Source organism: Notamacropus eugenii, chromosome 1 (assembly GCF_028372415.1).
Source record: "Notamacropus eugenii isolate mMacEug1 chromosome 1, mMacEug1.pri_v2, whole genome shotgun sequence".
In the NCBI taxonomy this organism is placed as follows: domain Eukaryota; kingdom Metazoa; phylum Chordata; class Mammalia; order Diprotodontia; family Macropodidae; genus Notamacropus; species Notamacropus eugenii.
The window spans coordinates 534110690-534124734 of NC_092872.1; the positions used below are offsets into that span (position 1 = coordinate 534110690).

A 14045-nucleotide genomic window follows, 5' to 3' on the forward strand; every position below is an offset into this window, starting at 1 on the left:
GTCAGCTACATCTTACTACTTCTAATTAACTTTGACCGTATGGCACTGATTTGAGTGTCTGATACTTCCTCCTGAGGTTGAAAGTGGCCTGTGGCATCCTCTCTGCATCCTCCCAGGTGGCCCCCCTTTGCTCCTGGGCTTCAGGGATGACCATCTGCATGTTTAAATACTGAGCGCTACTCTTGGTAGTAGAAGATGACCTACATTTCAAAGCCCAATGTCCTGGTTTCTTATATTTTGGGCACGGTGTGGTTGGTCTACTCTTAAATGGTGCTCTGTCCCCTTGGTTCTGGAATCCGTTTCTCCCCTCTGCTTTGTTTCTACAATCCTTCTTGTAATGTCCTATTTTTCCACACCTAAAGCATCTCATTTTTGATCCAGTTCCTAAAATACCATTCATATAATGGAGTATTAACACCTGGGGAAATCTTTCCCTGACTGGGTGTAGTGTCTTGTATACATACCACTGCCAGATGGCATGGCAGTCAACGCCCCTTACAGTGTGATTCTGCCTAATGTCTGTGAGAGACTCCACTCACCATCAATACATAAACCCCATTTTGAATGGAGGGGCATTAGGTTACACAATCATTCCTACTACCTTATTAAAATAAGGAGGGGAAGTTCAGATCAGGAGAGAAACAGGTGGCAAAATTGTTTGCCTCAGCAAGAAGTGTTTTGTTTTTTTTTTAAGCAACAACACAAGATTAATAAATGAGCATTTTAATTTTGATTATGAGCCTAAAGATTTAAGAATTTTCCTTAGTGGTAACAATATGAAATAATCAGAAACATTTATATGAAATCATCTTTCCTATCAAAAGGAAAAAAATACATAAATTTTACCTGAATTAATCAAATCAACTAACAAGTTAGGCATATATTGTCTTTCTTTATCATTATGAACGAAAATCATGTTTAGCTCTGATTAGGTTGAGAAATGAAAGGTGTGGAACAGGTCTGAGTACAAAAGTGGCAAAGTTAAACTGAAGTTTATTTTTGAAATATTTTTGCCTCAAAACTTATCTCCAAGGCTAAGATGTTATACCTCACCCTGCACTTATTTCTACCCAGCCTATTTGAAATGACAATGAAAGACATGATTAAATTTAATTTAAGCAAACAAAAGAAAACAAAAGAAAAGCCCTTTTTGAAGGCATGTTCCCTTCATTTCCTATTGCAAGATCACATTGTCCCATCCCTGGGGTAAGCAGACTCCCTAGACTTTTAAATGCCTTTAAACTGCAATGGAAAGAAATATTCTTTTGTCTTGGTATCACCCTTAAAATGAAGGATCTGTTCAGTCATGATCTTAAAACGTAAATTATGGGGAAGTCTAAGCCATTGCTTGTTTGGGGGTTAAGAATTTTAACTTATAATCTTCTAGGAATATTGTCCTGTACCTTTTCCTTGTGGATCTCCAGGTAAACTTGAACACAAGTTTTGATGATCTGCAGCATTCAACACACTGTAATTAACCAGAATTTTTGCAATACCCTAAAAAGAAAATTTTACGAGAAGCACTGGAATTTTATCATTAAAAAAATATATTAAAGAGGATGTATTAGTATCTGCTTTGCTGCTGCACCTTCAGGACAATGGGACCTTTCCATGTGACTGCAGCTAAAACCTTCTATGTGTATTGTCTTCACTATTAGAACATGAGCTCTTTAAGAGCCAAGGTCTACGTTACTTTTCTATTTGTAGACTAGTGCTGTGCAAACAGTAAGCACTTAATAATTATTTCCATGTTGCAGAAAAGAAAGCAGATTATAACCCTATCAGCATCTTCATTATCATTAAGGGTGAGTATGATGATTTATTAGCACTTCTCATGTGCCATTGGTAGGTCTGACCCTTTTGACACTCCTCTGGAACAGCTGACAGCTTCATTTATTTCTCACATTTAACATTCTAATCCACCAAGCTGCCTCTCAGAAACTTCTCTTCCTACAACCAGGCTGTGTGTGAGCATGCTTAATAATGATTGGCTAGTCAGAGGGGAAAAACTTTTTATCAAAACTAAGAGCTAGAGAAAGTGGCATCATTCTTTATTTCATAGCCACCAGAGTTGAGAATGTGTTCTCCTCTCTTGCTCTCTTTATCTGCCCCATGGATGCAGGGAATATTAGGAAGCAGGAAGCAGAGAGATGTCTTCACACCCTATTAGCCCACAATAATAAGTAATCCATTTCTGCAAGTGGAGCAAATTTTTGATATTGTTACATTTCAAGCTAATAGAATGACAGAATTTTTATATCCAGAAAAGGACTTTAGAGCTCATCATCTAACCACCTGAGAGATGAGAAAACAGGTCCAGAGAGAGGTGATGAAATGGATTGCCTGAAGTTAGGCAAGTAGCTAGTCCAAAAGCCAAGATAAGAACCAGCTTCCTCTCCATTTTGGGAAAATCTGTAGCATGGAAGGGCACTAGATACATTCTGCTTGATCCCCACACAGTAGAGCTAGAAGCAGTGAATGAAAGTTTCAGAGGGTCAGGCTTAAGCTTAAAGTAAAGAGAAATTTTCTGCAATTACTGCTGTCCAAAAGTGGGATAGGCTCCTCTGGGAGGTGGGAGGTTCCTCTTCACTGAAGATACTTGAGTGAAAACACTTGGATGATTGCTTGGCAACGTTGGAGAGAGTATTCCTATTCAAGTAGAAGTTCAACTGTATGGTCTCTGATGTTCCTTGCAACTATGGGATTCTGCAGCTTTCTTTTGTCTCTTCTGGTTCCCCATGAATCAACAAGCATTTATTTAAAAAGCATACTATGTGCCAGTGTGCTAAGTGCTAGGGATGCAAAATAAAAACGAGACAGTCCCTGTTCCTAAGGAACTTACATTCTACCTGAAGTCATTCTGGGATGACCTAATACGGATTCATTTGAAAAAGTGGCCTACAACTATTTCCATAACAATGATAACACCTTACAATTTGTATAGCACATGACATTTTTAAAATCATTTATACAAGGAAAGGCCAAAGCTTACACCCACAAGCTTACTCCCACTATGAATCTCAAGACCAATTAATCAATATTGTCACTGACCACACCTCCACAAGGAACCCTGCTACTTCCTTCTCCCTTTCTGCCTAAGCAAACCAAGGCAGTGAACTTCCACATTCAAAATTCAGGGCAGGACTTTGTCCTCTCTTCCTGGGAAAACGTTGGGCAAGATGCCTTTCCTACATCCTCAGTCTGGACCATTGAACTGAGAGCTATAAACATTAGTTCTGGCTCTTAGTCATCACAATACCTAATATATGACTTTCTCAATGCTAATAAACATAATCCAGAGCCTTCCAAATCCACTAAGCACTTACTGTTTGGAAAGGGGTCAAATTGAAAATTAATTGTTAGTCAGTATCATCACTGATACTAAGATTACTTTGAGGATATTAAAAGATCTATGTAGTTAGTTACTCCACAAACACAGGTCACATACCCTCTACAGCTTAGCGGCAGGTCTTTGGGAGGTGCTGTGGCTGAGAAATGCATCACTCTTTGGCCAGGCTTAGGAGGAACCTCTTGGAACAAAGCCAGGCTATTCCTCAGGTAACATACAGTCTCTCTCTGTATGGCCCCTACTCCATTGCCTCTTCAGCTTAGTATTTAATTGGCTTTTCAGCTAATAAGGACTCAATAAACGTTTGCTCGTTGGTTTGTTGAATAATATGAATCTAGTCTTTGCTTGAAGCAAAGCATCTGTGATTTTCTCAGTTAGGCTTCAGAGCTTTCTCTGCTAACCCATGTATAACTTAGTGAACAAGGCCTAAGGAGTTACCTGAGGTACTCAAACATTAAATGGTCTAGGTCAAGGGTCCACAAGTAGTGTTAGAGGCAGGATTTAAAATTGTTTTCCTATATCCAAGCCTAGAACTTTATCAACTATTCCATGCTTCCTTTCTTATTCCATGTAAGCTACTCAAAATGAAGTGAAATCAACATCCAAGTTTTTGTTTGTTTTTTTTATCAGTAAACAAACAGAAGACTGGGAGTATCTTTTCTCTCCTGAAGAATTTAAAACATCTTTTCTTAATTACCCTTAAACAAAGGGGACAACTCAGCATTTCAAGTTCTGCTATTGTAATGAGAATCCCTTAAAGAAAGGTAAAGGGATACCAAAGAATTTTAGTCTGAGCTTCTGGAGGTTGTAAGTCTTGTCTAGAAGAATCCCAAGGAGACAGACTCCAGCTTGTGAGGCTGTCTGGAGATATTCTGATTTTGGCGTTGATGATATTCTAAGCAATAGCACTAGATTTGAAGCTGTTTTTTTGTTGTGGGTTTTTGTTTATTTTCTGTTTTTTGTAAAGGAAGCTATGAATTACTATCAAGTAACTATTCAGTTACTACTATTGAGACCTTAAAATTCGGAATTTTCTCATCACATCTGTTGCAAATCATCTAGCAGATCAAAATTTTTTTAAATGTTTGATTTCCGTAATCCAAAGAGAAGATGTGATGACTCAGACACTTTTTATGTTGTGCACTTAGAATCTTAGACCTCATGATAGATGTTTTCCGTTCCCTTGGAGGAACCTTCTGCTCAACAAAGAACTTGTTCTGTGACCTTTCTTCTCAGACTCTCATAGACCATGGCTTGCAATTTGCTGGCACTTCTGTAACACACTGCAGAGGAAAGAAAGTAGTTGTTGACTAGCAAGATCCCTGTTGTACATCCTTCCAATTATCCTCATCCCCTCCACAATTAAACACATCTCCTCAGTCCTGTCTTTTGGAACACAGCATTCACACAGGTCATAGCTCATTGATTCTAGAACAGAGTGCCCTTCATAGAATTTCTGGCTAATACCACCAGCTATTCATTTGAATCTGGACGGGAAAATCTATACATTGTGTTGTATGGCTGCCTCCCTGGACATTATTAAAATAACTAGAAGAAAATGGATCCTTTATAGAGAATTTATGGGAGGCCACAGATGAAAGTCACATAATAAGAGAAAGTAAGGACATCATGCAATCTTTATCAGTGGAGGGATTATTGTTGTCATCATCATCATTATCATCATTTCCTTATCTTTTGATGGATTACAAATAGAAATGGTTCTGGCACTTGTCAATATGCTGCTATTATTTTTTTATGTGTAATGTTTAAGGACTATTGTGGAGGTGGACAAAGTGATTGTGTTTTATAATTAAATAAAAGTATCAAGATATAAGCCCATTTCCTAATTACTGTTATTACTGATGAAAAGTCCTTATGCTTTACCGATGGCCATCAGAGTGCTCTGCTGTGTATGTGGAGCTCAAGACAAACCCTGAGATAAGACACTAGTACTGAAGCTGAGACCAAGGAAAAAATTCTCTTCAACCAGTTTTTGTAGGTTGTCTTTCAAATGAACCAGCACACAAACAGAATCAAATCAACATTTCCCAAAGGGGTGCCAAAAAAGGAAAATCCTGTCTTTATCATTTGTCTCTCTTCACAGAGCCATAGCATATTAAGGATTCTATACATGTCAGTGACTAACTTTGAAGACATGACATTTCTGTGGATCTATTATATACCTCCTTTATTCATATCTATGAAAAGCATAGATAGCATCTATGCCTGGGGACTTTTTTTTTTTAAGTTCCAAGGAGGCCACCTGACATGTGTCCCTGGTACAAAACTGAGAGTTTTCTCATCATTTTATTGCCCTTTCAGAAAGTCTGAGCCATGAGAGGTATAAAAACGGTGGGGTAGTGGGATGTTGCTTCAGGGTAGGAAACTGAGAGAGTGCCCATAGACCCAGTGGGAGAGTGCTTCCTCCTCTGAAAGGCTCTACTTCTAGAGGCTTTTTCACGACAGTAGCTATAGTTCTGAAGTTGGAAGAAGCCTCAGAAATCATCTGTGTTAACCTCCTTATTTTGGAGAGGAGGAAAATAAGGCCTAGGGAAATCAAGTGACTTATCCAAAGTCATATAAATATGAAATATCAGAGGTAGGATTTGACCTCTAAAGTTAGCACGCTCTTTTCAAACCACAAGAATTCCCAATGCTTACTCTCTCAAGATTACCCTGGTAAGCCTTCTCACCACCCCTCACTCTGGCCTAGGTGAAAATATTGCTAGTTATGGCTCATTTTGGTTAGAATTTTAGTTCAAAGAGATCTTGGCACAATGAAGGAATCTCTCCTATTGCCTCCCTCCCTCCTCCCCCTCCATCGTGTCATCAAATCTCTTGAACATTTCCAGTGGTAGAGAACCTCCCAGCCAATGAGCCAGTCCATTCTACTGTAGGACAGCTCTCATGAGTATTAAGTTCTTCTTTATGTCAAGTCAATTTCTGACTTCCTGTGGCTTCCCCATTGGAATGGTTAATCACTGAATCTATGTTGTCCAACAGAGAAGGAGGCTCATAAGGCCTTCTCCTTAGCTCCTCAACATTGCTTTTCACAATAATTCACAGACAAGATTTCTTTCCAAACCCCTTCCATTCTAGAAGAATTATCACTGAGGCTGTGGAAATCATACCAAAGTGGTGAACTTGTCCACACAGGCATTGCGGATCTTCTCTGGGGTGGCAGGGCTGTCCAGCTGGAAAAGCTCCCTCATCTTACAATCTGCATGCTGAGCACGGGCTGCAGAGATAGCATCCTTGATGGCAAAGAAGATGGAGGAGGCCAGGAAGAGGGGGGGCTCTCCAACAGCCTGTGCAAATACAAAGCAGGGGAAAGGAGTCAAACTGAGCCCCATGCTCAATTAATTGTGCAGAAACCTGGATCCTATAAATACATAGGAATACAGGATGAGTTGCAAATGGGGACCTTACTCAGTGCGTGAAAAATGAGAGCCAGACCTCGAATTTGGATTTCACAACTAGACCATCAAAAGAAGAATGGAGAAAGAACAAAGGAGAATGTTTATTTGCCTTTGGAGGCAAATAAAGGAGGTGGAAAAACCTAGGTGAATGACAAACTGTATTAAGAATAATACAGTTTGGAGAATGGCTAAACAAATTGTGGTACAAGAATGTAATGGAATATTACTGTGCTGAAACAATGGATATGATGAGAAGAGCGAAGCACAGAAAGACATGAACTGATGTAGAATGAAGTTGACAGAGTCACAAAAGCAATATATGCAATGACTACAAGGGAAATAGAAAAAACAACAACTACAAGGCAATAGAAAATGACTCTTGCAAAATTACAAAGAACAAAGCTTAACCCCAAAGATAAGATATGAGAAGACAATTTTCCCCATTTCATGGCATGGGGAGTGGTGGTCCACAAGCGTGAAACATTAAATATGTTGTCAGATGTTTTTTTCAATGTGCTAATTGGTTTTGCTGAATTTCTTTTCTTCCTATTTTTCTTTTAAAAAAAATCTTTGTCATGAGATGGCTCTCTAAGGGGGAAGGGAAGGAAGTTTATAGGACAAATTGAGGTTATATAATAACAAGATATTTATTTAAAATAATAATAGCTCTTACTTATGTATCACTTTACATACATTATTTCATTTCATCCTCACAGCTATCCTGAGAGAGAGGTACTATTAATTTTACAGAATTTTCTTCTCTCTCTCTCTCTCAAAGATTTTACAGATGTGTAAAGCAAAGTTCAAAGAGATGAAGGGACTTGGCCATGGTAAAGCAGACATTTGAGACTGTATTGGAACCTGTACCTTCCTGACTCCAAGACCAGCACTCTATCCATTACACTAGGCTGTCTCTTTTCTCAGATCTTAGCCAATCCTTACAACATGACTAGGAGAGTTGTCATGGATTATTAGCCACATCATTTAACAAATGAGTAGATTGAGGCTTGCCTAAGATCAAAGATAATCCCTGCAAAGTTGAGTCTACCTTTGACACTTGTGGAGCCACACCAACTTAACTAGACTAATCTGGAAATTTTCCTAAACTGATTCTAGATGATGCAGGTTCCTATTCCATCAAGATATCCCTTCAAACTCAAACTCAATTTGAATCTTTGGGCAGGGCTAGCACCCAGCACCACTTGTTTCCAAGAGAATAGGACAATTTTAGACCTAGGCAATAGACAGCTGAAAAGACCACTGCCTTTTACACTGACTCTAAAAGAGACATTTATTAAGCCCAAATATGCACATCCTATAGCGATACCTTAGAGGCATAGATGGCTTTTTTATTAGGACAGTCCCGGAGAAGAGATACTCTAAACTCAGTAGGAATGTTGCCAAAAGCAGGAATCTTGTAGGTGCTGGGTCCCCGAGTATGTAGGCTCCCTTCAGGAGAATAATGCAGCTCCTCCAGAGTAAAGAGGCCAAGGCCTTGGACAAATGCCCCTTCTACCTGCAAGACAAAGATTCACTCATTACCCTAGCTCTCAACACTAAGTACTTGACTTTTCTCAAAGGAGCTCTTCCCATAGAGAACCCAAATCTAATGAGACCTGAGAAATAGCCTAATAGATGAATGAAGGGATGAGAAGATCATTGCATTATTTCTCTAGCATATGAAAGTATTCAGAGCCTAATTAAACAATAGCAGATCTATGTCATCCCATTACTCCTCATTGACCTTCCACATCTAGTCCTTACGGTGACTACTAGTTGTTGGCACTTCCACCAAGAGTTTGATCCAGAGAAGGGGTATACAAAATCCCAACTTGTTATGGTCATGTGATACTCATAAAAGCTTTGATAGGGGAGGAGTTTCATACATTGATCAACACTTTTTCTGGGAATTAGACTTTTGCTTTCAGTTATTATAGAAAATGCCCCATGAGAAAATTCTCTACCACTATAGATCTGAAACCTCTCTGTCCATCTTTAAGTCTTGCAGAGCCACTTGTGGAACTCAGAGTTCAAATGATTTCTCCAGGGTTTATGCAGTCAGTGCCTGAGCTCTCCTCATCAGAGGTAAGACTTGAACCTAGGCCTTGCTGCCTCTGATGTCAGTTCTCTATCAGCTACACCAGGGTGTATGGGCGCAAATGCTATTGATTGCTGCACAACCAGATTAAAATATAATTGGGAAATATTTAACAAAATAAGCAAAAATACAAACGGATATAGATAATGTTAATATGTGGTTTTTAAAACACATATATGGGCTGCAGAAATCCTTTTGTATGGTTTTGTATGGTTCAGTGGACTGTTTCTATTTTAGTTTCACACCACTTAACCATACAATGTTGTATATATGTTTGTCTTTGCAAAAAACCTTTATAGGAAGAAGAAAATGGACCTCCCTTTCATTTCTGAGGAAGTGGAGACGTAAGGGAAAGAAACAGGTCTCTCAGCTTGCAGTTGTCAATGATGCCACACAGGAAAAAAGCAAGTTCTCTTCCATATTCAGAATTTCTGTTCCCATCTGTGACATCCCAGACAGACAATTAACTAGGAGTCTTCCAAGGCCCCTTTAGCACTAGTGTCCAGTTAATACACAGAGTCCCTATGGATTCAATAAATCCACAACTTAAGGAGAAACGATCTGCTTATTAGAATGTTGGATTTCTGCGTGTTGTTATCAATTGCTCCTGTACCAAGAAATATGATTTTACTTCGAGACTTACCTGCTCAGTATTTCTATCCGGTCACTTCTTTCATCATTCCCTAAACCTCAAGTTTGTATCTTCTGTGTATTGGGCATATCATTTGTTTATTTCTTTAATTCTGAATAGGCATCCCTTAAGTTTGGTCATTACTCTGGAAACTTTCCCTTCCACAATCCCCTCCCATCTTCTACCCTCCAGCCGTCCCAATGATCTCTGGTGCAACTTCCAAGTTTTCAACTCTAATCTCTGCCATAAGATTTTATTGAAGGAGAAAGGAAACTATGATAATTTCTAACTTCCTACTCTCTCTGGGAATATGTCTGCTGACTTCTCCCCACTGTCTACACTGTCTACTCCACAAAGGCTTTGCTCTCAATATGTCTGGAGGTATACAATACGTTTTACTGGTGGCAGGGGGAAGGATAGTGGTCCAGACCTGTGACTCCATTGATGTAGGAAACTTCTTGAGAGAAAACTCCCTCTATCAATGCAGATCAACAATTCTTCTCCAAATTAGTCCTGAAGAATTGTCTGGAGCACTTTAAGTAGCTTGTCCACACTCACACAGCCAATATATGCCAGAGGCAGTATTTAAAACTGTCTTCCTGACTCTGAGGCCAGCTCTCTATTCACTAGGCCATGCTATTTCTCACCTAACACTTTTACTATCCTGAATTTATTTGGTTGTTTGTGCTACCTTTTAAAGGAGCTCTTATTAGTATCTTTTGTCTTAAATTAAAAATGTCCACTCAGCAGGGACCATACTGACCCAAAACCACTATGCAATGCTTCAAACCATACTATGGGTGAATATTCTTAGTAAGTAGGGGTTTTTTAATTTAATTTAATTTTTCCAATTGACAAAAATGTTTTTTCTTTCCCTCTCACCTCTCCAAAGAAAAAAGAGAGCAAAACCTTCATAATGAATATGCATAGTAAACAAAATAAATCCCATGCATTGGCCATATTGTAAAAAAGATCGCTGTCATTCTAGACTCAGAATCCATCCATCAACTACTTTTCTAGTTGGGGGCTTCTAAAAGTAACTATTCAATTGCTATGGCAACTGAACCAGAAAATCAAAATGGAGAAACCAGTACCTAAATCTATTTCAATCCTAGTTTTCCATAAGATCCTTACCTGTCCAATATCTATAGCTGGATTCAGGCTGGTTCCAACATCCATGACAATGTCTGTGCGGATGTTCTACAGTGGAAAGAAAAGTTGGAGTAGTGTGAAGACAGATAAATATAACAAATAACAGTCAAGATCTTGGCTAGGTTAGGCTCTGGAAGTACCTTAGTGAACACCACCTTGCCACTCTTCCATTATTGTACACATGGTGTCCCAGACCCACTTGATCCACAAGGCTCATTGATTTCTAAATTATTCTGTCCTGGCTCAAGTCTTATTGTTGCAAGCATCAACTCAATCATAGGAATCAGAGATGACTGCCTGACCCATACCATCCTCTTCAGAAAGTTTAGCTGTATTTACAGTATAGTAGCCTACCAACATAATTTTCTCAATGAAACTATTGAAGCAGTCAAAAACAATTTTCCAAGAATAAATATATATGATCTTAAAGAATGATACCACCAGAATAAATTGACAGGGAACCAAGGCAGCTGACTAGAAAAAACACATCACAGAAGTGATTTTCTGTCCTCTGAACATGATAATTACCAGATTTATATGCAAATAATGTATGTGGCAGCACCATTCAGATCTATGAGATGAGACTTCAGAAACCACCATAATTTTCCTACCGATGTTTGCATTCTGTGGTTGAACCCAACAAGCCCCAATGGATTTCCTGAATTGTTTAAACCTTCAGTCACAATATGTAGACAAAGGCACAGGTTCGCTGAAAAGCACATGAATGGAGCAGCAAGAAAAGTGTGACTGAAAAGTCAGAATCACAGCAGCCTAATCTGATCTGCCTCCTTGAATTGTCACATGACTACTCAGAGTCAGGATTTGAACCCAGATTGGACTCTCAGAATCAACCATCCAGGTCAATCTCGTTTAACAGGGAAGTAAATGTACAGAAGGGTCGTTGTTCCAAATCTACCATTCTGTCTACCCTACCACTGTATTACAAATAACTTACGTGACACATAGCTGGCTCAAAGTAGATGTTCAATAACTGTTGAATTAATTAATTAATTAATTGATAATTTGTGCCCTGCAGATATGAAGCAAGGACAAAGTTTTTAGAAGACAGAAAACTTAGTGTTCAGAAAAATATAGTACATCCATGGTGATCAAGTTCCATGTTTTGAGATCACCCTAAAGGAATCTTAAAGATTAACTAAAAACTAAATGAACTACAAACTAATTTCTTCATTTTACAAATGACAAAGATGAAACCAACAGAAGTAATTTTTTCAAGGTCAATAGGTAGGAAGCAGCAGAGCCCACTTTCAAACCCAGATATCCTGACTCCAGATCAAGACTTATTTCCATTATCCTATGTACCTAAGGTTTGCCAATCACATTCACTTCCTAGGGTCTGATGGTACAGCTCAACACTTCTTGAGTGTGCTAAGACCATGTAAAACGATCAGATTTTGAGTCAAAAGATCTGGATTTGAGTTTCTTACTCCTCTGTGACATAAGGAAAATAATTCATCCTCTCTGGGTCTCAGTTTATTCATTTATAAAATAGGAGAGGAGGTGGGAATGATTGAATTACATTCTAAGTTCCCTTCTACTTCTAGGTACATGATTCTCTGATTTATCATGTCTATCGGTCTTTAAAGTTTTCAATCCTAGGACCCTATAATGTTCTTAAACAAAGGATTTTCCTTCTAATAGCTCACAGTGTTACTGGTTAGCTTAACTGGAAGAAGAGGGTTCTAAGCTTCTTACCTTATGATCACCCGTTAAACAGTCTATCTCAACCTCAGAGCAAGCTACACCATAGGAGAAGTAGTGGAAGGGATTTCCAGAATTGGTTTCAAAGCTGTAGCCCAGGTTGGGCGTTCTGGGAAGAAAAGATATCACACATTTCAAGATGAACAGTAGGAAAAAGTAGACCTTCCCTACAACAGGAATCAATGTCTATTACACATTAAGGTTCACAAAACGCTTTCTTCTCAAAAACCCCATGAGATAGTACAAGTATTATTGTTCTTCTTCCCATTTTACAGGTGAGGAAACTGAATTTAGGAGACATCATAGGACCATGGACAGATAGAAGAAATCCATAATCAGCCATTCAGGCCAATCTCATTTTACAGGGAAGGAAACTTACAGAAGTTACAGAGCTGACACTCAACCCCAAGGAGGGAAAAGTCTTTCCCAAAGTCACTCAGGTAGTAATTAGTAAAAGTGGTATGGAAACCTAAGTCCTCAGATATCAAATTCAGTGACCTCCCAGTTGCACCACACTGCCTTTCAAAGAAACCTCAACTTTCTCCTTGAGCTCACAGAAGTTTTCATTTTCATTTTCCAACTATTCACCAACAAAGTCAAGACAGAACATTTTAACCTGGCAAGGAAATCTAGGTATTTTCTTAATATATGATCTCTCCTCCTTGCCATTGTAATGATATATTTTTATGAGTATACTATTATCAATCAATGGATATTAATGAATCAAGGCCTTTTGTAAATCAGAGTTCCATCCCAATTTTTGAGATAGACAATGAGAGCCTCAGAAGGGTCACAGATGTATGTAGGTTCACATTGTTAAAACAAAACTGTGGTTACATTTAAATCCAGAGCTTTCTCAGGTAGAGAGGTCTACCTGTAAAGAATTTTTGGGCCATGTTGCTGCTGAGTCCACCTTACTATTAAAACAGCAGTAGAATGTATGGTTTTTGAGAGCAAATTCTTTTATTATGGGGATTTGTTCTGTGAAGTTTAGATTCAGTCAAAGGGCCAAACTTGAGGACCAAGAGGGCCACACTTGAGGACCAAGGGGGCCACAAGCTCCCTACCCTGGTCTAGAGAGCCTCAATTTACTGTTTAAATTACTTTATTTTTCTCTCTTCTGCTGACATTCTTTTGACCTCAGAAAAAAATATTTTTTAAGAAGTCTATACATATACACCCACAGGCTTCATACCCAAAAAAAGATCATTAAAAGCAAATAAAACTTTATTACCTGAGTTTAAATTTTTGTGAATAAGAAACTAAAGGTTTGCCAATCAAAACTTCATAGGGAGAGGTGTTATCAAAATGAAACCAATGGTAATTGTGTGTTCACCTGTGTCTGAGCTTCTAAACTTAATGTGCAGGCCTTCAGTCCATTGACATTTTTGGTTGATAATATATTTCAAAGAGGCAGTAAATAGTTTCTGGACACAAGGGTCAAGAAAGTCTGGGTCCAAATATAGCTTCTGACACTTCTAGCTATGTGGACATAGCTCTGAGCCTCACTTATTATGGGAATCCTTATTATGGGAATAAACTGGCTTATGTTACTTACTTCACAGAGTGGTTGGAAGGCACAAGTAAGATACGGTATTATAAAGTACTTTGCAAAGTTCAAAGCCTATAAAAATGCCAGAGTAGAAGACTGAGAAAATGGCTTCACCTTTAAAT

General features: G+C 38.6%; 1 protein-coding gene across 2 annotated transcripts in view; it reads right to left on the reverse strand.

The window, feature by feature from the left end:
* Window positions 1-707: 707 nt before the first annotated feature.
* Window positions 708-14045, reverse strand: part of LOC140520263 (xanthine dehydrogenase/oxidase) — a 112570-nt gene continuing 99232 nt past the window's right edge. For both annotated transcript variants that reach the window (XM_072634112.1, XM_072634113.1), the window contains 5 exons: window positions 12366-12480; window positions 10632-10697; window positions 8096-8284; window positions 6481-6657; window positions 708-4632 (listed from right to left, as the gene is read on the reverse strand). In XM_072634112.1, the coding sequence (XP_072490213.1) occupies window positions 4582-4632; window positions 6481-6657; window positions 8096-8284; window positions 10632-10697; window positions 12366-12480 (598 nt within the window). In that variant the 3' untranslated portion in view covers window positions 708-4581. The remainder of the gene's footprint in view (window positions 4633-6480; window positions 6658-8095; window positions 8285-10631; window positions 10698-12365; window positions 12481-14045) is intronic.